We start from the raw sequence: 24,840 nt of genomic DNA on the forward strand, positions 1-24,840 counted from the left end.
CACTGCCAGGCACGCGTGTTCTCACCTGGTTTGACCCGTTTGAGTCGACAGTTGACCTGTTTATTTTCCAGCTCATTAAAACTTTGTGGAAAGTCAGGCATAGAAAGTCACCAAACCACCCCTCCTCCCTCTAAGTTAAACCCAGTAACTTAGAGGGAGGAGGGGTGACTTTCTATGCCTAAACAAACATCAAAACATCTGCTACCAGCTCTCATCTACCTGGTTGAATCAATCAAAGCTGACCAAATGCTACCATGTGACTGGAGCAATCCTGAGTGATTCTCTTTCTGACGATACTACTAATCGAGTTTATGGATTAGAACAAGTCTATTTTACCTTATCAACAAAGGGGTGGTCCATGAAGTCAGGCCCCCCAATACTGAGATTGAGAACATCAATCTTCTTCAGGATGGCGTAGTTGAAAGCGTCCAGGAACCACGATGTGTAGGATACCTGAGAGGAGAGGAGAGAATTAAATCAGATGTTGATACATCATTGACATGTGGAGAAGGCTTACCATAGAATCAGTGTTTTTAAAGTTTCTGGTAATTTTGTTGTTGGATCAGATATTATAACTGCTGTGAAGTGTTCCACTGCACTGGAGTGCTTGGATAGGGAAGAAAATCCGGAAATGTAATAGTAAAAAAATGACACTACCTGACAGTATTATGTAAAAATAGTAGTAATGTAGTTTGACATTTTGGGCATACAATTATTTTTTGAGAGTAAGAAGAGAGGATTGATTCTGCCTGTTCATCAAATTAAAAGGAAACTATAGCTAGCAACCGGTTGATTTAGTTCAGCATAAAAACTGAAAACGGGGGGAACCAGCTAGCCTGGCCCTGTTCGATGGTGGAAAGTCTGTGTACTAGCACCTCTAAAGCTCTGGAGTAGAACATGTTTTTTTTTCTCTAAAGTTTATTCAAAAAGTAGTTTAAGTTTTAGGGAGGTTGGTGTTCAGATTATTACCCAAAATTATTCAACCATTCCTTTAAGACTCAAAACAAAAATGATCGTCTTCTCTAGCAAATGGATTTCATTGAACTTTCCTTTATCAATTCATTCATATTCTTTGAATATTAAACCTTTTGATTACTTCCCCCCCAATGATACTACATTTGGACCAAAGCACAGTGGTATGTCGAGGCAATGTACTGTAAGTACCTGGTTGTTGGTGAACACTCTGAAGATGTGCAGCTCTGAGTCGGGGGCAAAGCCCTGACACTCCCTCATACTGGCTATCACTCCTGCTACAAATGTACCGTGGCCCAGACCTGGAGGACAGGGAACAAGACACTGATCATTATCCAACCGTCTTTATCTCTAACACACACCCTTTATGGTCTCGGCACTCCCAGTGTGACTCAAGTCTACTTATAACCACATCAATAAAATAATTAACATGGATGTCTTTAGCATTTATATGGCTAGTCATTGGCATCAGCCATCATCATGACTACGCTCCCTCCTCCTCACCATCATCCAGTGTCTTTTCATTAGTCCAGTTGGTCCTCTCCTTTACGTTCTTAAAATGCGGGTGCTTCTCGCTCAGGCCTGTATCAAACACTGCCACCTTCACACCAGCACCTGTACATAAAAAATGAGATATTAAATAACTCGGGACAACAAAATGCCAGAAGAACACTATCTTCAAGATACGTTTTTTTTAATGAGCATTGTTTCATCAATAGCAGGTTCTGTTTGATCATGCAAACATTTTGAGGCAGATGTGTGTCCCTGTCCCCTCTGTCCTGACCCTCTATCAGAGAAGTCAAAGGTGGGAGATCTTACCGGTGTGTCCCATCTGCCAGAGAACATCTGCCTGCAGGATCTGGGCGACGTGGCGGGGAATGGCCCGCAGCAGGCGCCGGCTGGAGTGGCGACCAGTGGCGTGCCAGAAGCCCGTGCCCAACGACAGGCTGGTTCGTCGGAAGGGGCGGGACGACTGCCACGAGCGTGTGGCGTTGCAGGGCGCAGCGGGTTCGGGTGCTACGGGAGACGAACACAAGCAACTGTGTTAAAGCAGAGGTCAGATTGAAACGTCCTCTACATACTATATTCAGCCTCATTTCAGACTTAGGCAGCTAATAATCACATGCCCCATTACTGCTGTCTGCCACCACAGACCTCCATCAGACAACACTATATTCCTGTTAACCAAATCAAGCTTATCGTGTTCTGATCATTAATTTCTCCCTCGTACTTTCTCCCCCTTCCTTCTGTCTCTCTCCCTCCTTCCATCGATTAGCTGTGATGTGAGTCTGATCACACCAGCCTCATTCGAGCCAATCTTATCACAATTTGAATCCCGTGGACAGAACAAATGACCATGAGGCCATTAGCAAACAGCAGCAGAGCCCTGTGGGCGCTTTTTATCCCTTTAAAGTAGGAGTGACATGCAGGGGTGAGGTCGTCTCTCTTATCTTTTCTACTAATTAATTACCTCTCTAGGTAGCTGCTTCATAGACGTTGATGTACAGTTTTCAGGTATTCCACTCTATAACCCTGTTCAAGTCTTATCTATAGCGTTATAATCTAGGCTCCCAGGAGCTGGGTAAACAAAGACACTATGGACACTTTCCGAAAAAAATTATTGCTTTTGGAAAAGCAATTTTTTCCATTTTGTTTTTCAATTCAAGGACTCTCCGCTTACTACAACACTCAAAAATCTCCATGCTACAGGATTGGATAATCCACTCAGAGATCGCTTGTATTAAAGTGATTCACAGCACGTAATGTAAAGCCGGGGCTCATTTCTGACACGCACTCATGCATTCAGAATGAATTCATACACTTCAGTTAATAAACCAACCGTTTGGTTACTTATTAATCGAAACACGGCGAGACTCGGCTCTGTAGTATTTCCATTAGCTTCTCCAAAGTGCTCCGCTTTAAGCTCACTTTAAACGTGGTTTATGGATGTACAACATGGCTATTAGTGAATTGAACCATTTGCATTTGTTTGACATTGTGCAGTCCCTACTCCCTAGCATCATTTACGTAGCCTTTCCTTTTTCTTTTTTTCTCATTTGCATATAAAATAATTGTTGAGATCTTTTTTTGGGCGGATGCACACTGGTCGGCTTTGAGTCTGTAATCATTTAGGTATAAAATAGGATGAAGATAATTTTATATGCTGCAAATACCTTTTCATGTATGATACATTTTTGCTACCAGGTAAAGTGCACTGTTACCGATTTAGTGTATATATATATATATATATATATATATATATATACCGATATTTGGTTGACTACAGCCCTACCAGAGTGCGTGTGACGTCACCCAGTTGAACATTCTGCCCAAAGTAAAACGAGAGATAACAGAAAAGCCATGAAAGGCATGAAAAAGCTGAATTAATGTACCGTGTCATGAATGCCTTGTTTGAATGAACAGCTTCCACCTGAATGTCTGAATGAGCACGAAAAGGTTGAAGAGAAGTGGGTTGGAAGGGTTCCTCCCATTTACTTCTCTAAGTATGGAAGGTATTTATAAAATTTGAACAAAATCAATGATGTCCAGAAGATGCTGAAAATATGAAGTTTGAGGCTGAAAGTGTGAACGAGTAGAGAGAAAGTGGATATTTCAGAAAGTATGAAAAGGTAGATTTAAATCTGGAAAAAACACTGACTAAAAACTTCTTTGTGGTTCCTTTTCAAGCAATCCCAGACATAAAAGGTTTCATGCGTGACACATGGCCTCCATACTGACACTGCATGTGTAGATGGAGGTTGGGGGCACACTGAAGCCTTTCATCCACTGCCAGGTTCAGGGTGTATGCCCCCCCCATCCAGGCTAGCCCCACCACACTGACTCACCTACTCCCTCCAAGGGTGAGCAAACAGACCTCCTCTGTGCTTTCACCCATCCCCCAACAACACACGCGCGCACACACATACACACACACACACACACACACACACACACACACACACACCCTGACCAGCATCAACACCCCCCAAGTTGGCCCTCACTTCACATTAAGATATACAATCCTTTTTCCACAACACAAACACAGCGGAGAGAGAAATGCCTCCTCTGACCCAACAGACAAAGAGACATTCAGTGAACTGTAGCAGACAAACAGCTTTTTGTATCTTTTCAGAGTTTCATATTGCCGCGGGAGACGGGCCAACCTTGGTTCCCCTTTCCTACACAATAACACCATGCTGTCAGACTTACAGGGAGTGTATTTGAGCATGCGGAACACTTTGCGTTGCGGCGTCACCCTCTTGATGTAAGGGTGGTCCTCTAAGGTCAGCAGGCTGCCCGGCGAAGCTTGACGTATGTGGACCAGCTCGAAGTCGCTGGGGAAGTCGGAGGCGGGGTTCTCCCTGGGGACGATGTGCCACTCCAGCGATCCGTCCGCGGCGTTCCGCAGGGCGCTGCTGATGTACAGGCTGCGAGCTTTGGCCGAGAAATACCCCGTGAACGCTATGATGTACTCTGGGGAGACGGAGAGGGCAGAGGAGAATGATTATGAAACGATGAAAAAATATCAAAATTATAAGGAAAACTTAATCTTCTCAATCAATCAATTACATTGTGAGAAATCGGTTTCATAAGTCCCTGAGATAGATGATTAATTGAATAAACAACAAAAATATCTGTTGATTAGCTTTCCAAACCAGAAAAAAAAAGTCTGTCTCCTATTGCTGTGTCGGTATTTATCTAATCTGTTAGAATAATATCGATCGATCCAAACTAGCTTGGATGGGGGCCTGCTATGTTCTAAGCTCTGTGCAACAACCACACTGTTATGATGGATGAAACTGAAGTTCGTTTGTGTCTTAATGCCTTTATAGGTGGGGTTGCATCTTAATATTCAGTGGATAAAGGCACAAATTACGTATTTTCATCTCCTTTGGATTGTTGTGGTGTCTCTGGTTTAAACTACAACTATAGCAAGAATACATGAAATAATTTCTTATTGAATGACTTTCAGTCACAAATGTGATGGAAAAAGACAACTTCAGTGTCTTTATGCTTTCTTGATGTAAAAACCTCTCTCTCCTCCAGTGCATTGATGGACTATGAGCAGCTGTGGGTGAAGCAGTGACTGTTGAGAGGAAGAGTCCACAACTCAAATCAGCAATACATTTGAATTAATAGGTAAAAATAGTGAAATGGTAAACCACTTTTCTCACCATGGTCTAAAATGTACAGCGAGACAGTTACAAAGCGAAGAAAGATTAAAACCTTCGTCACTGCCAAAAACTACACAAAACAAGCTCGACTCTGAGACATGAGTGAAGTTTTGAGATTCCCCCTCATTCTTGGATCACAGTCTGGGCATGGCTTACCTAATTTTAAGGTAGGTTCATTGTGTGCTTAATTGTGTGCTAGGTCATTGTATGCTCTGTTATGTGAAAAAACTGCAACTTGATATTCCCTGACTACAACCTCCAGAACTTTCTTCAGAAATGCTGTTGGTAACTCTGGAAATACTTGAATATAGCTTTTCTTTAGCTTATAAATACACATAAAATAAAAAGAAACATATAAATGTATGGACCTAGAAGACTTTAAAACTCAACAAACAAAAAAGAGAATTTAGTTGGAATATTATGTTTGATTTAACTTAGTATTTTACCACTTCCATAACTGTATGGTCAAATTGTTGAATCTATAAAACGAAAAATATAATAATAAATAAATAGACAAACTTATATGGACACAATAAACAAACATATCCACCAGTTTGAACAATTTGTTCTTACCGTGTTCCACCACCTTGGTTGAGAACTCCAATTTGACGGTTAAATCGGAGCAATTGGAGCCCGGCGGTGAGGGGAGGGGCTCTGCGTTGGGGGCGTGGTCAGAGTCCGATTTGGCTCCTCCCGTTGGCTCCATCCCCACCACTGGCAGGAAGCCCATCAGCAGCCCCAAAAGCATGGATGCACACACCAGGAGCATTTTAAGTTGTGAAGTAGCGTAAACCATCAGTTTGACCCGGCCCTTTGATACTTTGGCAGCAGGTGTGCCGTATCAGTTAAAAACTGAGCAGCAAAAAAACCTGGTTGGGGGTCAGGGGTTGGGAGAGAGCATTATCAGGTCCAGAGCTCCAAAAATGAGTCCATACTGCAAACGGCCTGAGCAGCTAGATTAATTTCTTTCTGCGTTTTCTCTCCATGATGGTGGTCCAGGGTGGAGGTCAGTGGCGCAGCCAGAGTAGAAACATAGTGGCCATGTTGAAAACTGAAGGCGGTGACCAGAGAGAGAAGTGGATGAGAGGAGCGGAAGGTGGGAATGGTGATAGAGGAAGATGCTGCTGTCAATTTAGAGTTCCAGTGCAGTCCGTCCGTTTTTTATCTGGAAGGAAAAGAATAACCAAGATGAATAATTAGGAGTCAAAGTTTGTTCTCATTTAAATGGAAGTAGATGAGTGTAGTGCAAACACAACATATATTGTATGAAATATACTTGCATTGAACAAGTGTCAAACATGCTATTACACCCACAAACATGAAAGAATTCCTATCACTTCAGATTAATGGCTAAATTGATCTTTTGAGCCTGCTAACCTCCATTACTTTCACAGCTGTCGCTGCAAAACAATCTACATCTGATGGCTGAAATCCAAGAATAAGATTAGAGCCTGACAATACTCTAGTTTTGAGGCCAGTGCCCAACAATCAATATTTAAGAATAATGGAAATATAATAACCATTAGTCATCTCTAATATGTTTGTAATTAAAAACTTCACAGACACAGGCAAACTTTGGCAATGACTCTTAAGAATTGAGAGTTACGATGACATTCATGGGGCAATATATTTTATAGTTGAGCAATGAACCTTTATTAGAAAAGATGTCACAGTGAATAAACACAACTCTGTGTTGGGCTGGAAAATTTAATATGAATTGTCTTATTAACTTTCATCCTCACCAATTATTTTTTTTGATGACAGATCCTCCTTAAGCTTACACCCTGGCCTTTACCCATTTGTCATTATATCCACATTACTGATGGTAATTCACAAAAAAAAAAAATGTTTGTACATATTTTGTTGAGGTCAACCCAACAATCTCTTTGCACCATCAATATTGAGTTATTTGATCAAAGATTGTTGTGATATTTGATTTTCCCTACTTTGCAGAGTAAACAAATAGATTTATCTTCTAACTACCTACAACACCAAGGTTCAGTACAACAAGCACACAGAGGCTTTCTTTCTAGTTCGAGTGTATCCTCTGCTGTTCCAAAAGGAAAAAAGGGAGGTATTGGATGCATCGAGAGCCAACAACAACCTACCACGGTCATTATTGAATTTTGAAAAACTCAGAGAAAAGCATCAACCAAAGTTATCATACTCCCAATCGCAGCATGAAATAATAATGAGTATTGCACTAAACGCGTTTATAAAAATTATAATCATGGTAATTTGGGCGACAATAAACGTGAAATTAAATTTTCATACTGTTTCATCCCCACTAACAAAAGACCCCGTAAAGAAACTCAGCACATAACTGATGCACTGTGAGCTGCTTTTAAAACAAACCCATCAAAAACATCTTCATGCAGCAATAAAGCCAGTCCTACATCTTACAAAGAACTTTTCCATTGAACGCACACGCACACGCACACACACACACCAGAAACACAAACCAGCCAAGCTGCCTCAACTGACCCAAAGCTGTGTGACATATGACGCCCTGACACACACACACACGTCATACATACACATTTGCCAAGCTCAACACCAGAGCTCATGAGAACTAGCCCCACGCTGCCTGAGGGTCCAGCCCAGGTTACATAAGAAAACCTCCCTTCCTGCAGAGCCTGTATTTGTCTAATATCTGACATTTTGAGCATTGATTTCAGCAATCAGCATTCACAAAACCAAACTCAATGACCAGCTGCTCTCCGACTGCTAACCTTAATTGCTGGGAGTATGTGTGCAACATGTTCCAGATCTGAATGTGCATTGTGCATGTGTGTGTATACCTTTAGTCTATTCTATCCCGGCAGGCCCGACTCTATTGTTTCTATTGATGGCTGCCATCACAAATGAAACACTCCCTTCAAAAGGATGTAAACAAGTTGACAAACCCGCTAAGTAACGTGTGTGTGTTCTACCTAACAGTAGGCATACTAGTTGGAACAATTGCTATGAAGAGATCAACAAAAGAAAAAGAAAGAAAAAGATTTACGTGGCACAGCAGTGAATCAACAAGTCCAGATTCTGTTCAGTCCCAAATGTTTACTTTTGGTGATGATATCTTAACCGGCTTTTAACTATCGGATCACTTAGGTATCATCTAAGCCGTCTGGTTCTCCTCTATGGAGACTGTAGTAGGCTAACACTAGCAAACATTTCCACATTTAGCACGCGTTTCAAATTAAAGTATATGATGTTCATTGAGTGAGTGACATTATTTAAATATGTACAAGAAGATTGCAACTTTTGTGAAAGGCATAGCCAACACATGAAGCTCCACAGTTGTCTGCTTCTGACGTTTTAGCACAAAGTTGCTCATAAAATGCTAATTAATTTCACAAGCGCGGGGGAAAGAAATGGTTTACTCTGCCTGACCAAAAGACAGTAAATGTGTCTTTTTTAAGAACATATTGACAATGCTTTTGTATTAGTGTACCATAACTTAAGTGTTGTAGAGGAAACACAAGAGCACACATTAACAAAAGTTTACATAAATCAGAAACGACAAAATCCTATTCATTACTTTTGTTGTGTGTGTGTTGTTAATCACAAATATGCAGAAAGGGGCCTACACAAGTGATGGACGCGTAGACGATGTAATTAAAAGCCACTGGCTGGTGTAGGCCGACAGGAGGGGGCTCGCTCACCAATTCCGGCCCGGGGCAGGATCCCTTTCTCTGTGATTCAACAATACAGCTAACAACTACTGGTTTAGACCCCAGGCTGTTAAAATAGCCCCACTGGTTAGGGTAGGGCTGTAAAAGACAGGCTGGGACTACCTGTGTCAACATCACACCAAGCCACAAAAATGGCATCAAACCTCCGGGCAGATGTAGATTAGTAGCTGGGAAAGGACCCCCGTCATAATCAAAGGAGTGTTAGTAATCTACAGGGTTTGGGATTTGAGCAGAGGGGGTCCCTTGTAAAATTACAGCTTTTAGCAGAAATTGACTGTAATTGTACCAGTTTTGTCAGGCACCATCCTTCCAAAAAAAATAAAATATGACAAAGATAGACTAACAAAGGTTAACAGCAGCTGTGTATCACATAAAGGGTCATTGTGTTTCAGGGCTCACAACAGCTTCACTTCTAGTGTTTCACTAATGAAATGGACTTAATGTTGTTCTATAGAAACGGTAGTGTCCATGGTTAACTCCCTGAGAAAACTACATAGTCGTTTAAATGCCTTTAGTTTACTTAAGAGGGTGCATGGAAGATTTAACTAGTGTTACCAGGATTTACATACGTCACGCACCAGCGTCCACATTAAATAACAGTTTACCGTTTTCCTAGTGCGACGCAACATTTATTCTATAGACTAATATAAATATCCAACAAAGTCAAATGACAAAACAAAGCCCCGTAGCAACGCAGAAGAGTCGACTTTATCGGCATAAACAAAGCATGCAGACACACGCAGACACACGCTGGAGGCTGATGCGTCTCTGGAGGAGGACATTTAATACATCGACAGTTACGTAGAATAATGTGATTGCAAGCCATGAACGTGTTAATGTCGAGAAAGCTAAACTTAAAGTTAGCCACTTGAAATAGGTTTTGTTACGTAAACAATAAGACATGCCAATATATTTGTTGGGAAGCAGCAGTCTATCACATGTATAGCGTTAGCTAGCTAGCTTAGTTCATATTTTACAGTATCTGCCGGTGTTTCTGTGTGTTGCTTACACTCACCGAGCTGAGCAACGTCTCCCACGTCACGGTTATCTGTGTGTGTTTTCACTGTCCGTGTGTTAAGAAGCTGGTTGCTACTTAGAAGGTGGTTTATTGTGCACTGAACAAAAGCTAGCAGCAAACTCACTAAACGGTTCAGCCGCAGACCACTGACGTCTGGTTACGACGGGATGCCAGGTCTGATTAACTTATCCCCCCTTAAACCGAGGAGCGCCGTGAGCCCATCGATACATTTCAGATAGTATATTACATCGTAACGGGACAGCTAATATTTTCGTAGAAACTTAAAACTATAACTCAGGTAACTTACTAATGATCACTCGTCTTGCCTTTCAAAAACACATTTTTTCATGCTGGGTTAAGTTTTGTATCAAATCTGGCAACCCACCGGGCCTCCAGCCTTCACGGTCACGCTGCAGTTCTTCCAGCAGGGGGCGCTGTTTACTGCCAGGAGACCGGAGTGTAAGAGCAGAAGTACTTCAGATGCTTATTTCCCTCTTTGTAATGTTAAATACAAAACCCCCAAAATGTACCTGTTACCACGATAAATATTTTATATATATATTTTTTTTTATGTCAAACCACGACAGTATGACATAGTAGTAAGTCAATATTTAATACATGGCTATTGTACTGTCTTCAGTGGTTTATTGACAATAAAATACAATGGGATTCTTGGCAGTTTGGTTTTCATCATCATTCAGCCTCCCTTTCATCAACTGTGATTAAACTAGGTAATGGGTATCCAACGAAAATGATTTATTACTCAGTAGATTTCAACAATCACAAGCAAAGTCATATGCTGTTATGGTGTAGGCCACCATTTTTCATTAATGTGCTAATTAACCAATGGATCAACAAAAACATTTGGTAGAATTTGGTATGCTGTTAAGATACTAAAGTCCCTTGGGGCAAATGTGTGATGAGAAACTGACTAAACCTGGAACATTACAGAAACGTTTTTGGCCATTTTATTTATTTCCGGGCTCAATATATGTCCAATATTCACTTTAACTTTGTGTCTTTTTTTGTTCACCACCAACAATTTTTTTACTTACTTACATACATAAACTCCTGCGACCTGTTGGACCAATCACAAACAAGAATGTCAAAAAGAAAATGCAATCTAGCAAAGTCAGGTTGGAGTGTTTTATTGGCACATACAACTCACCGTTTAAAAAAATAAAAAAGTTAATGGCAGAAGAATCAAAGTGTTATCATTCATTTTGACACACAATAACACAAAAAAAAAACTGTTTTCAGGTAACAGTGATGAGTTGGCTACTTCATTTAGGAAGACAGCATTTATATAAAATCACATAGATATATAAAAACACGGAAGGAAACACTTTTATACATGTGCTGACATTTTGCGAAGCTGCTAATCAACTGATTTGATTATTCATCGAACATCATTTACAATTAGGCACTCGACAATGCTGCAGACTAATTCAACCACAGCATTTTCTTTGAGTACAAATTATTATTTTGTGACTGACTATTAGAGGTGATATTTAAAATCAAACATGTTTTATTTCACACAGACAATGAACTAACTACCGGATCTAAGGCCAAATCTTTCTTTATAGATGAACACAGCTGTCGGCTCTGTGAAAGAAACTACTCCTTTTGAAGCTGCTGTGCATTTGTTATTATAAGAGACACATTTTGGTTGGAGTATCTCTAAAACTTTGGTGTGAAGATTTGAGTGTGCCAGTACCAGTTCCGATGTTAGCCTCATTTACAGTCTTTTATAAACAATTTAGTCGCACCAAGAAGAGAGACATCAGGGCAGGGGACAGCAGTGGGACAAAAGAATATACGATTTTAAATCAGACTTACATCAAGGAAAAAATGGAAAGATGACATGATGAGCATCCTGGAACAAGTAAAAGACAAAAGACAAAAAGAAAGGAAAAAAAACTGAGGTCAGCTGACATGGCTCGGTTACATTTCCAGTATGTGTATTAAAAAAAAAGTTCACAACAGCTACACACTTTATAAGTCTGGGGTAGATCACAGCAAAATAGTCAAGTAAAGAAGGGGAGACCACACTGTAGTTTACTGTGGGAGTGTTCAAAAGGGACAAAATAAACTAAAACGCAGTGAAGGGGTCTGATAAAGAGGAAGAATGCAATTTAAAAACAAAATTAAATTTAAATGTATAGATTAAGTGCTTTCGCCAGATAAAATGAGCAAAATAGAAAAATAAATCCTCAGCTATTTTTCAGAAAAAAGTTATGCTACTTTTGGGAAATATTCAATAATCAAATATTACATCATATTGACCAAGTTGAGGGTGAATCATTTGAAATCAGTCATTTAAACACGGCTATCATGACCAAACAGGAAGTTGCATTCATTATTCATATCACTTTGTTTCAACGGTTTAAAAACTTGTGCTGTAATGCAGCCTTTTAACATTGACACTCTACCACAATATTACAAAGAACAAAATCACTAGACTAGTCTAATTTCAGATTATTACTTTTATATTGAAAGGATCTGAGTAACTGAGAAATCACAAAACCTTAATATGCAATGATGCTTAAGTGCACTTACAGACAAAAGAAAACGTATGCATAAGACTGCGTGTGCTAGGTTTTGTAATTAAGAATATTTTATAATCAAACATACTATTGGACTTTAGATTCACCTCTAAATGCTCCTCATTATCTTCAGTTGTTTCCTTCATTTTGGTCATGAGGGTAATAATCAAAAGTAATGCGGTTGGTTTTTTTCAGCCTAAGAGCTCCTGTTCTATGCATCACCTCCTCTCCTAGTTAGCCTCTGTTCCACTAGCTGCTCCGGCTAACTCGGTCCATCATGTTCTTACGATTTTCACTCCATATTCTGTGCTAAATGTGTATCTACCCTTTACAATGGCAGCAACATTTGAAAAACATAGTCATTTTATTTGACAGCCTGGCAATGGCTGATACTGGTTGGATTCGTTGTAGCTGAATGCTAACAAGACCAATAAAAGAAGTTCTTGTGAAAGTAACAAATGTTGGAAAAAAATGGCAGGACTTTTGTTGGGTTGCACCAGCTGTTTGTAAATTCATTAAGAAGTTGTTAATATCAAGAAGTTAACTAGTTTTAAACTAGTCATTCACTAAATCAGCATGCTCCATTAAAACTACAAAAATGTCGAAGCCTGTAAAGACTTTTATCAGGTAAAAGGTAACAGGAAGTCACTGTAGCATCACAAGCTGTAGCGTAACTTCCAAAACGTAGTTTTAAGGGGCGAATCACATCTTTAACTTAACATCCAATCATGTGTGACAGTATGTATTCTTTTGCTTTATTTCTATGTGTAAATATTGAGCAGAATTTTATTAGTATTCATGCAGTTTTGAGTCAGTGGGATGGATTAGATTATTCTAACCGAGCAAAAAAAATATTGGTAATTTAAGGTTCTTTTCCTGAAATGTAATTTAGATTCGTTCCAGTTAACATAATTATTAAACAGTATATTCATAAAGCGTCGGCTCAGATATTTCTTTAACTCTTCGGGTTTTGGTTAATTACAGAAACAGGTTGTAGTGAATCTCTAGTGACGACTAATTTCTATGCAACAGTCAGTTAGTGTGGTGCGACCCGCTTTAATTAAGTTAAGCAAAAACTTGTGTATATGTTAGAACCAAGTTTGAACTTACAAAGAGCTGGTGCAACCAGCGGCAGAGATCGTTGCCTTCATTGTTGCATGTGCTATCCTAAATGCAACTTAGAATGAAAATGTAAAACCCTCAACGGTCACATGTTATTATAAACTACATGCAGCTATCATAGCAGGTCCTTCATGGTTGAATCCACTGATCTATTGAAGTCACTGTGAGCGCGGCTGTGTGGCCTATTGTCTAATACATTGAAGATTTATCGCATAACAGCTTCACAATCTTTTGACAGCTTCAGAAAAAAATGGCACCAACAGAGCAATAATGGCAAGATTAGATACGCTTAGAGTGGACTAAATAAAAAAATGACCTTCATTTTGACCTTCAAGGGTGTGGTTCTGTTGCAGTGTGCTCGCGTTACCCACATCTTAAGACAAGGTCTGTACAATTAGCACAATAATTAATTCACAGCAATTTCCAATCAGGAATGAGTGGGGCTTCTAAAAGTATCCCTTTCTTCTTAGAAACTTCAGTACCCAGAACTCTGTTCAACAGATCCTCATGGAAGGTCAATATCCAGTGACCGTTTGAATGGAGACTAATCATCATGTCAACAATAATAAATAAATATGTAGAGACACAGGGATTTGGAAGAAACAAAAAGCAAAAGGAGTGGAAGTGGCACCATCCTGCCGGAGAAAAGGGTGAAGGGATGGATGGAGAGATGATGTAACCCACGGGAGTTCAAAACTTGACCGGTGTGTCCTCGTCTGTCCTCATGAGGAGACACGCTGCCACAGGAAATCTCAACTGTTACTTTTCAACTGTTAGTCATTTAAGTCTTGTCCTCTTTTAGTTTTTTAAGGCAATTATTTTGGATTTGAAGCCCCTTTGGCTTTAACACTGGCAGCAACTTTGAATGGTTGAAGTCATTTTGATAAATCCGTCATCGTAGTGCCGCTTCCTCCTCAAATGTACTCTGCTGGCATGTCGCCGTCCCCGTTTCAGCCGTTGTACTGCTGCTGATAGCGGCGGTTCAGCTCGCGCAGCTCCTTCTCCCTCACCCGCCGGGCCTTGTTGGATTTGGTGGAGCGGCTGGAGCGGGTGGACTGGGCCGACTTGGTGCTGTGGCAGCGCGACGACGCCCGTTTCAGGAGGTTCTGAGATATGCAGCGCTGCAGGTTCTTCATGGAGGAGGACGCGGCCATGCTGACGACCCAGGGGTGCTTGAGGGCCTGGCCCGCCGTCAGCCGCTCGCTGGGGTCCACCGTCAGGATCCGCTCCACAAAGTCTTTGGCCAGGTTGGACACGCTTGGCCACGGCTGGAGACGGGGGGGAGACAGAGGTGTGTGATTAACAGAGTACGCTGAATTTTTAATGCCAGTACGCTAAATATCTTTACCTCCTAGTATTTTAAAGGTTTCCTCCAGACATATAGGTCATATAAAAACACTATGCTTGAATTATTTATGTTGGCTTCGGCCATTTAATTCATACTCATACTTTCGTTTAAATTCTCAGTGTATGTGCACCAGGGGTTTATTTTGAATATCACACTTGTGTGCGTACACGTGTTAAACTTTGATTAAAGTTCATTACAGAGATACTCCCACCTTTGTTAGATGAAGGTGAAAACAGCCTCCTAGTGTCTAACTCTTAACATACATCACTCAGAGGCAAAGCGCAAACATTCAAGTCAAGTTACAATAAATAAAAACACTGTTTTGAGAGGAGGGAGACTGAATGATTGTGTAAGAATGTACAGCATACTTTGTTTGGCATCAGTGCAGTTTTTTCCACTGGACACAAGAGGTCAGCAGAGGGATACTTTCAGTTGTGAACTGAAAAACGGCATTTGATTTAATTAACTCAATGTGATAAGGAGTTTTTTTTCTGTCTTTTAATATCATCAGACTCAGTAATAGGAGTATTTTATTTTGATGTTCCTCTACTTGATTGTTTGTATAAGTTTTTGCCGGAGCAGTTTCCAAAATCTATTCTTTCTTAAGATATATTTGAAAGCAAATGTTCTCAAAATCTCGACAACTACTGTCGGCTCTCTTTCTGAGACACAGACTCTATTTAGTATGAGTGACTGGCAGTGAGTCAAGCTCTACCCCCTACTTAGACAGGATTTGGGAATATCAACCCTGCATGCCTGTACACACACACACACACACACACACACACACACACACACACACACACACACACACACACACACACACACACACACACACACACACACACACACACACACACACACACACACACACACACACACACACACACACACACACACACACACACACACACACTTTGTACATGATGTCCTGCTTGGCAACCAGCTGTGTTTTCAGTCTCCCAGTAGACAACTAACCCCCCTCTTCACACAGCAGGTAAATCACCAGTGTTGGCTAAAGATACATGACACATATATAGTCTCCGACATACACTTCTCCACGGCCTACAGCAATGTCCGTGCTGTCATTAGTTCTTGGATCGCAGCTGTAAATTTTGTATCATCCTCCAAATCAAAAGCAAATATATGTCTATTGCTCAACCGTGTTGGAGGAAATGTGGGGCAGTAAATGTAGATCATTCACATGTATTTTGGTTATGTCCAAAAATTGTACAGTTCTTTTGGTTATTGTCAAAATTCTGGGATATGATATACCTAATTCATGTATGTTGCTTTACTTTGGTAATATGACTGGAGATATTGTGTTAAGAGTAGATAGGTATCTGCTGAAAATCTTGTTAGCAGCTTGTAAGAAGGCTATCACGAAGAGATGGTACAAGGAAGAACCACCGTCACAAGATGGATGGCTGTTAATTGTGAATGAAATATATGATATGGAACTATTAACTCAGCGATGTCATGAGAACTGGGAGAAATGGACAATGTTTCCATCTCAACGATAAGACAGGATAAAAAAAACTGACTATACCTCAAGATTTATAATGCTTTTGAAGGAACAGAGCGATCCGGATCCCTTTTGTGTTTTTTTTTACCCTTTTTTATGTATGTCTATCTATGATGAAATCTATGATGAAAAAGCAACAAAAAATAAAGTGTTAAAAAAAAAAAGGGAAGATGAGAGCAGTTACAGAAGAATATTTATTCTGTGTCAACATGAGTAAAGAATAGGGCCTAAAAATGTATATTTCCTTAAAAAGATATTCTTGCATTTCTGTTTGAAAACAGAAATGGGAGAGAAGGTGGAATAATGTAGCTCACTAAGACACACAAAATCCAAGTTCAAGCAATAAGTCATGTTACTGTGACTTGCAATGCCCCGTAAACCTGCAACAACAGATATCTCTGGCCACTTGGGGGCATAAAAAACACACTGCCCATATTTTAACATTTTAAGTTAATATAGCAAGCTAGTCGCCAATTTACACAACCAGCTGATAAGGAGCAACTTCAGCATTCATATTGATTCTTGTTTCCAGACACCTGGTGATCGTAAGTGCGATAGTCACTCTTCTTTTAGCTCTGATTTTGGTCTCCACCAACTTCTGAGAGAAATATCTGGCTGTAGTGCACCGAAATGCTCCGCTATGTTCAACAGCTAGTTGCTAGCTTTTCCTGTGTGTTGTTTGGTGCTGAGCAGGTAGTGTACAGTGAGTTTATCAGACCATTTTCTCTGAAAACGGCTGCCTGCTGTGGCTGAAAAAGATGATGTGCGAGCAGTGAGACTGAAACAAAACAGTAAAGTAGCGGGCCGAAAACCAGCAGCTTTAAATATACATTATGGTGTTTATTTGTAAACAAACCAAGTCATGCTTACATTTTCACCAAAATGCATTGTATCATCCTTGAGTTCTGACAAAACTCAAGGATGATATAGAAAAATTTCCAAAAATATTTTAGATCCTGCATTGCTTACATGCTGGTTTGCTGGATTGCAATTTTCTTCCTTACCTTTGCTGATTTGTTGGCTAGTCTAACGGTTTATTATGTAAAAGCTTGTGCGCATACTACAAATAAAACAGTAACCCACTCATAGAAACATTGCTCCATAGTGCTACTTGCGGTCAAAAACTTCACAGGGTGCCTTTACTGCATTAAAAAAGCAGCTTCAAATGCCGAAATGATTGAAGAAAACATGACATACCACTTGTAAACATTTGTAGAACTGAAACAATTAGTTGATTAATCAGAAAGTCACTTAAAATAAATTGTATTTCTTTAAATTAATTACATTTAACTGACATGAGATCCATTACAAGACATGTTACAAGAAGGTTTTGTCTCGTAGTTTATAAAGGAAATGATCATTCAATTAAATAATTCAATAACGAAAATAATAAATATTTGAAAACAGTTATGAATGTTTTCCTTCCACCAATTAGTGTAGTCCTCTTTCTGGTATTAGTGATAATTCTTTGGTTAAAATGATGTGTTTGGGGACTCCGGTGGTATAGTGGTTTAGAGGCATACCATAGAACTGAAACCTCTTGGTTCAATTCCCGGCCAGGGACATTTGTTTTGTGTCATTCTTCCAACAATGTTCTCTCCAAGTATGCAAGGATGTTGAAGACTGTTGTGTCCTCCAAATATACAGCCATTCCTCCTCTGTAATAATCACATCAAGTTCTTTTTCCCATTTCAGTTTTATATAAAATGTTCCATTTCCTAAACTGTCCATCAAATCTTGATATAAGGTAGATATAATTCTGTATTTCTTAGAGTTGTAAACTCCAATTACGGTTCTGATTATTCCATTTTTATCCAAGTTAATATTGTGCTTTATTTCTCTGTCAAAGAAGTCCCTTAATTGCAGATATCTGAAGTGGTCTTGATTATTTAGTGAATACTTGACTTTAAGCTCCTAGAAACTCACAACACTCCCATCTTTAATAACTGTGCATATTGCTGTTATTCCATACGGTATCCACTGTTTGAACCTCAGATCAAGTGTACCCGGGATAAAATGCCTGTCATAGGCTATCCATCGAAGAAGCCTGAGCTCTTCTTCTAATCTGTATTTTCGTACCAATTTAAACCACATCTCCAACGGAAATCAGGTGACACATCTTCCCTTTTTAACTTGAAATATTTTATATGACGACTAAGACCACACTATCTACTCCATAACCACTATATCACCTTAAGAACGCATACGGGTTGATTCAAGTAAGAGGTTCTCTCACTGACTCCGAGACTTCCTGTACATACCTAGACCTCATCCAGCAGCTCTGCTATAATATCTGCAAACCTCAGCTAAAATATAGTCCCCCTTGAAGTGATTTAAATTATTAAAATGTGTCAGATCTAACCTTATCTTGCCTGTCGGACACCTGAGAAGTTCAACTCTGGACGCATTCCAAGAGAACCCGAGATGAGTCAACTGCTTCTCATTAAATATTACAAAACTACTCAGCTATTATTCGCGCTGGAGTTGCTGTATGTGGGGCAAATATTAACCAAGGGCCCCTTTTTGTAAAGCTCACTGGCAACATAAACATCCCACGCCGTGAAACAAAGGAACGGACCACTCAGCATTCTTCCAACTAGATACACAGATCGGGCATAAATTATTGAGCACACATGCACACACTTAGCGGCAGGGCATATTGACTTAGAGCGGACAAACACATGAGAGTGAGTCCGCCAAGGTAAAAAGGTAAGGGAATGTGAGGTGGATATAGATGTAAGGTGTGAGATGACTGGAGAGGAGAGAGTATAGAAAATGTGTGTGTGTGTGTGTGTGTGTGTGTGTGTGTGTGTGTGTGTGTGTGTGTGTGTGTGTGTGTGTGTGTGATGAACCATGTCACCTCGCAGGAAAAGCTGAACTTCTCGGAAATCTGTTGACAAAGCCTCATGCGGTGTGAGGAATGTGTTCCAAATATGGGTGAAGTCTGTGTGTTTGTCAGAGAGAGAGAGAGAGAGAGAGAGAGAGACAGAGACAGAGAGAGAGAGAGAGAGAGAGAGAGAGAGAGAGAGAGAGAGAGAGAGAGAGAATGTGCAGCAGATAGGACTCCTCACCTCTCCAGAGAAGCTGTACTTCCCCTTGAGGATCTGCCGGTAGAGCCTCATGCGGTTGTCGTCCTCGAAGGGCATGGTTCCGCTCAGCAGGATGTACGATATCACCCCCAGCGCCCACATGTCCACGGCGTTGGTGTAGGGCTTCCTCACCAGGATCTCAGGGGCAATGTACTCCGGCGTGCCGCAGGTGGTCTTCATCAGACACTCGTCTCCCTTCTTCCTGCTGCTGGCCAAACCGAAGTCGGTGATTATGATCTTGGAGTCGGCTCCTGGGTGGTAGTAGAGCAGGTTCTCGGGCTTCAGGTCCCGGTGGGTGATCCCCAGAGTGTGGAGATACTTAACGCCGTCCAACACCATCTGCAGCACGCGCGTGGCGTCCCGCTCGGTGAAGGAGCCGCGGGCGATGATGCGGTCAAAGAGCTCTCCCCCGGTGGCCAGCTCCATCACCATGTAGACGCGCTCCGCCGTCTCGAAGACCTCCATCAGCTGGATTATGTTGGTGTGACGGACGCGCCGCAGAACGCACAGCTCCGACTCGCACACCTCCCGCCCCTCCCGGTAACGGGTCTCGATCATCTTGATGGCGTACGGCTGCCGTGTGCTCTTGTGCTCCACGCGGACGACCCTGCTAAAACTCCCGCGACCAATCAGAGCTTTGATGTCGTACTTGGCCGTGACCCGGGGGTCGAACTTGGCTCGATATTTCGCCACCTTCTTCCGCTGGGGGTCCGACAGGTCGGACGGGTCCTTAGGGGGTTGGGCGGAAGCTGTGGGAGTGGCAGCTTGGGCCTGGGCCTGATACGGGGAGGTAGAGCCAGCCTTGTCACCTCCCCCTCCACCGGCCCCACCCATCTTGCTCCTAGTGCCATCGCCTCGTATGAAGTGCTTATAGATATCTGTCTGAGGAGGCTGGGGAGGATCAACCTGAAAAATACAGGAACACAGTTCACTACAAGTGCAAATTGCAGAGCAGAGTAAAGATTAAATTAACTAATTGTAAAGACATTGATGTACATTTTCTTAGTCTATAGTTAGTGTAACCCAACCGATACATTTCTAAGGCTGAGACTGATCGATATTTGGGCGAAAGTCATCATCTTTTACATAAATGAATGATCTTGATACGGATGCCTGAAATTCATTTTTATTGGTAACCACTGAGTGGGACTTTTTAAAATTGGCCAATGCACTCTGGCTGTTTAACTATGTAAGGAATTCAAAAATACATATTTTTCCTCCTGCCTGTAGTGATATTCATCAGTCTAGATTGTTTTGGTGTGAGAAAAAATACATTTGAAAATCTAGATTGATAACTAGCACTACAGGTAGGAGGAAAAATATGTATTTTTGATGTTGGGTCGAACAGTCCCTTTAAATGTGAATCGCTTATTAAAGCTTGTATGTGTGTAGTAAGGCTGCAAAAACAATTATTTTTATTATCAATTCATCGGTTGATTCATTTCTTGATTAGTTGAGAAAATAGTTAAAAAGAAATCCCTGTCACAATTTCCAAAAGCTCAACTTGATATATTTCAACCAACAGTCAAGAACCCAAATATCTTTAGGTTAATATCATAGAAGACATGATAATAAACTATCAAAATAGTTTCTGATTAAAGTCTATCAATTTCAACATTTTCTGAAATTCAGACACCAAACTTTACTGGGATTGTACCATTTCTCTACAAAACAAAACCCCTTAAAGCGATCAAAGTATTTTAACAATATTATAATCACATTAAATTATATGCACAGGGGCTTCATTGATTGACAGAAAAATCAATTAATCAACAGTATTGATTTTCAGTTATTGTTTAAGTAATTTAACAAGCAAAGAAGCCGATAATTTTCTAGTTGCAGCTTCTCTAACATATTGCCGCTTCTCTTTGTTTAATGGAACCGTAAACTAACATTTTGGGATTTTGGACTAGACATGGACAGTAGAAAACATATTCAGTTGATAATTACAGCCCTATAAAGTTAATACGATCAATACTAATACTGATGGTAGTGTACCTAGCAGTATTGGTCCCACTGCTCCTGTTAGAAAAAGCAACAGAATCTTCGGTGGTAACAGTGTTATTACCATTTTATTGTAACAACGATGTCCTACTGACCTTTTTGACCAGGTCCAACTGAACATCCCCTGGAGGCTCAGGGAGGACCTTGCTGTTCCTGCACCCCATCACATCACCTTGGGCCACTGCCCAGCCAGCCACACAGGCCACCAGGAGCTCTGCCTCATCACCGCAACAGCAGACCCAACACACTCAGGGCATCCAACATCCAGGCCGTACCCAGACTCAGACAGAGGGTTCATGAATAAAGCCGATTACACCCACTCACGTCCCAATGAGCCGGCATCAGCAGTCGCACTTCATGAACGCACCCGATACATCCACTTAAGTCCAGTTTAAAAAGTCCAAGAGCTCATGAATATATTGTTGGCGAGAGCGGTGTGTGTCTCGGCTCCATCAGCAAGTACTGTTTCACTGGTTGTCTTTTTGGTGCAGTGTTCTATTACAGGCCTGCACGGTCGGCAGGCAGGGGAGGGTGGGGGTAGCTCAGGCCCCTGGAAGAACCTACCAGGGCCCCATCTCAGATGGCGTACTGTGTTGAATGTTCAGAAAACTGCATGAGAACAGCTAGTGTGGATGCTCACGGGACAAAAAAATGATTGATCGGGGTAGGGGAGGGATAGAGGTTCTCTTAAAACAGGTTTAAGTGCGGTCGCCTATTGGAGAAGTGCGGGAAAAATTCAGGCAGAACTTCCAGAGAAAATAATATCATCAACTATACTCTGATCCATTGGGGGAAGCTGCAATGTCAGCAGCGTTCTTGCCACAGATAAAGCAGCTCCCCGGGAGAATGGCAGGCTGGAGAACAGCGGAGGGGAGGCTCTGAAATGCAGAACACAAAATGAAACATGAATCTTGATTGATTACGGCTCGGCTCACACATGGTCAGGGGTTTAAATACCGAAAGCTAACGTGACAGGAGAAGATTTAAATTAGGCAAATCACAGAGAGGCAGAAAAAGCCACTGATCCAAACACATTGATAATTTTAGCAACTTGAAGTCACACACCATTTTTGTGCAGAAGTCGCGTGATGAGGCCATATTGTGAAACTGTCAGCCAAAATATGAATACAGCCATCCAGACATGTTTTGAAATGGCCAAGAAAACCAGGGAGAGCTTTTGCCATTGAAAGAAATAGCAGCACTGTCGCAGATGGACATTTATATCCGGGTATTAAATGCTGGAACTGTGTGCTTGATATATTGTTCAAAGTTGTCAGGACAAAATGTTTAACAACTTATTGTACTCCCCCCCAGTTATAGCATCACATCACTAAAAACATACTTCAAAAATACTCTAAACAATGAAAGAACCCTGACACCAACATTTATACCAATAAGACAATTGCATTAAATCTGGGGTAGAATAATAAAAAAAATTAAAAAAAATGGCCAGGCCCTACTCATGTCAATGTTTTTTCTTTAGCCCAAAACTCATAGGACCGTTATTTTCGGCAACAGTGTGTAAGTCTCTGAAAACGTTCACAAGTAACCATTACAAGTGTAAAAGTGGCTGACAGTCTCACCTCGTTAGTTATCCCAGATAAGCGGAGTGTCTGAGCATGCTAACTAGCCTGCTAGCAACAGGGCAGGACTCCCAACTTTGCCAAATCCAGCCTCCTCACCCCACTCTCACTCAGCTGGGCTCTCCATTTTCATCTCGTACTTTCCCAACTTTATTCCCGAAGACAAACAAAGTCAAATCCGTCACCTCATTTGTCAGCGACAGTTTCTGTTAATTCTGGAGAACCGTGGTTAGTTATCGAGATGAAGGTGGGGTATAAAAACATTCAAAGTTTTCCCCGTCGGTCACTTTTCTGGCGATGTTTTTCGCCCAGGACCACCATCCCTCAGCCAGAGAGACGTGAAGGCAGACTCAACGCAACACATGAACTCCGGTGTACATTTTCAAAATAAAACGCGAGTTGACATTTCTTTCCAGCAAGGTGGAAAGGGTGTTTTTCTCGAAAATATTATGGATGAGTTACTTAAATGGGATGTGTAATATATTTCCAGCTTGTTTTAGTATTTCCCCCTATTTAATCTGTGATTTTTATTTTGTTGTTATTTAAAACTAAGCCAAATACCTGACCAAGAAATATCATTGTTGAGGATAGTATATACTTAAAATTAAAAGTCATATTGGTGAGAAATTTTCAGTTCCAGTCTTACCATGTTCTATGTGTTGTCTAGTAATACACTGTATGTCTATAAGTAACTTGTATGAACGTTAGTTAGAGTCTGATGCGCAGGTGGCACCTTGCATGGTAGCCCTGTCATCAGTGTGTGAATGGGTGAATGATATGTAATGATATGTAATATAAGCTTTGAGCTACTGATTGTAAGTCGCTTTGGATAAAAGCGTCTGCTAAATGACTGTAATGTAATGTAACATCAAGCATTGTGATGGCTTAAAAGCAGACAACTTTCCCAGGGCCTCACAACTTCTTATTTATTTGTCCTGTTTGCAGAAACTATCATCTGTCTTACCAGTTACTGTAACATTAACATTGTGAGGAAAATTACAAAAATGGAGGAATTTATCTGCTAATAACTCATACAATACATACATTTGTTTTTCTCACTACCCACACTGCATGCTCTTAATTCGAAGGCCCAATCCTGTAACTTCCTGTGTACTTCTATCTGCCGCTTGCTGGCGCGATGGAGCTCCTCTTCCACCCAACTTCTTTTGTAGAGACGGGACGACCTCCCTCGGCTTGTTTCGACCCCATTAAGTCCCCCACCGTCACTTCCTGGATACGATGAGAAGTCCCCTCTGACACAGTGCTGACTTCTCTCTTGGAAAAGTACTAGGAAGTCTGTGTGGCACGTTACCAGTTCGGGTTAGAGTGACTCTTTTGTGACCCTCACTGGATATGATCATAAACATCTGAGAGAACGTGTGATGTTAAGCACGTACTGTTCCACATACACAAAAGCCACAGACAACTGAGCTAAATATGAATGGCAAGGAACTATAATAACCTGAAAATTATAGATTATAGTTGGTTTTGTTATTTCTTTATGCGGTGGAGTCCCACTGGGTTACTCTCGGGGACCCCTGGGGGTCAATGGACCTCAATTTGGAATTATCTGCAACAGTTAATTCACAGCAGACATGAAGATGGATCAGTTTCACTGTAATTCCTGTACACAATAAAGCCAAATTAAATTCACCACCAACCCACTTAACTATGCCCCCGGTCTAAATACATCATATATATACAGGACTCAACCACATGTTTAGACATGTGTTTCAAAATGAATGAAATTGTCTATGCGTGCACAC

At 41.0% G+C, this 24,840-nt stretch overlaps 2 protein-coding genes across 3 annotated transcripts in view; both read right to left on the reverse strand.

The window, feature by feature from the left end:
* The window catches only part of mbtps1 (membrane-bound transcription factor peptidase, site 1), a 22,037-nt gene extending 12,028 nt beyond the window's left edge, over positions 1-10,009 (reverse strand). Inside the window, exons 1-7 of the mRNA XM_054619628.1 lie at positions 9,855-10,009; positions 5,721-6,312; positions 4,183-4,446; positions 1,792-1,989; positions 1,477-1,587; positions 1,165-1,274; positions 337-453 (exon numbers count right to left, since the gene is read on the reverse strand). Of these exons, the coding sequence (XP_054475603.1) occupies positions 337-453; positions 1,165-1,274; positions 1,477-1,587; positions 1,792-1,989; positions 4,183-4,446; positions 5,721-5,943 (1,023 nt within the window). The 5' untranslated portion in view covers positions 5,944-6,312; positions 9,855-10,009. The remainder of the gene's footprint in view (positions 1-336; positions 454-1,164; positions 1,275-1,476; positions 1,588-1,791; positions 1,990-4,182; positions 4,447-5,720; positions 6,313-9,854) is intronic.
* Positions 10,010-10,999: 990 nt separating this feature from the next.
* pskh1 (protein serine kinase H1) lies at positions 11,000-23,392 on the reverse strand. Of its 2 annotated transcripts, none has more exons than XM_054619702.1 (4): positions 23,260-23,392; positions 21,587-22,369; positions 19,470-20,393; positions 11,000-14,793 (listed from the first exon to the last, which is right to left on the reverse strand). In XM_054619702.1, exons 2-4 carry the CDS (start codon positions 21,653-21,655, stop codon positions 14,476-14,478), a joined length of 1,311 nt encoding a protein of 436 aa, XP_054475677.1. In that variant the 5' UTR covers positions 21,656-22,369; positions 23,260-23,392; the 3' UTR covers positions 11,000-14,475. The 2 variants fall into 2 exon arrangements, with proteins under 2 accessions (XP_054475677.1, XP_054475676.1); XM_054619701.1 differs by having other exon boundaries at positions 23,075-23,392.
* Between the last annotated feature and the right edge of the window lie 1,448 nt (positions 23,393-24,840).

The sequence above is a fragment of the Anoplopoma fimbria genome, chromosome 19, assembly GCF_027596085.1.
Source record: "Anoplopoma fimbria isolate UVic2021 breed Golden Eagle Sablefish chromosome 19, Afim_UVic_2022, whole genome shotgun sequence".
In the NCBI taxonomy this organism is placed as follows: Eukaryota; Metazoa; Chordata; class Actinopteri; order Perciformes; family Anoplopomatidae; genus Anoplopoma; species Anoplopoma fimbria.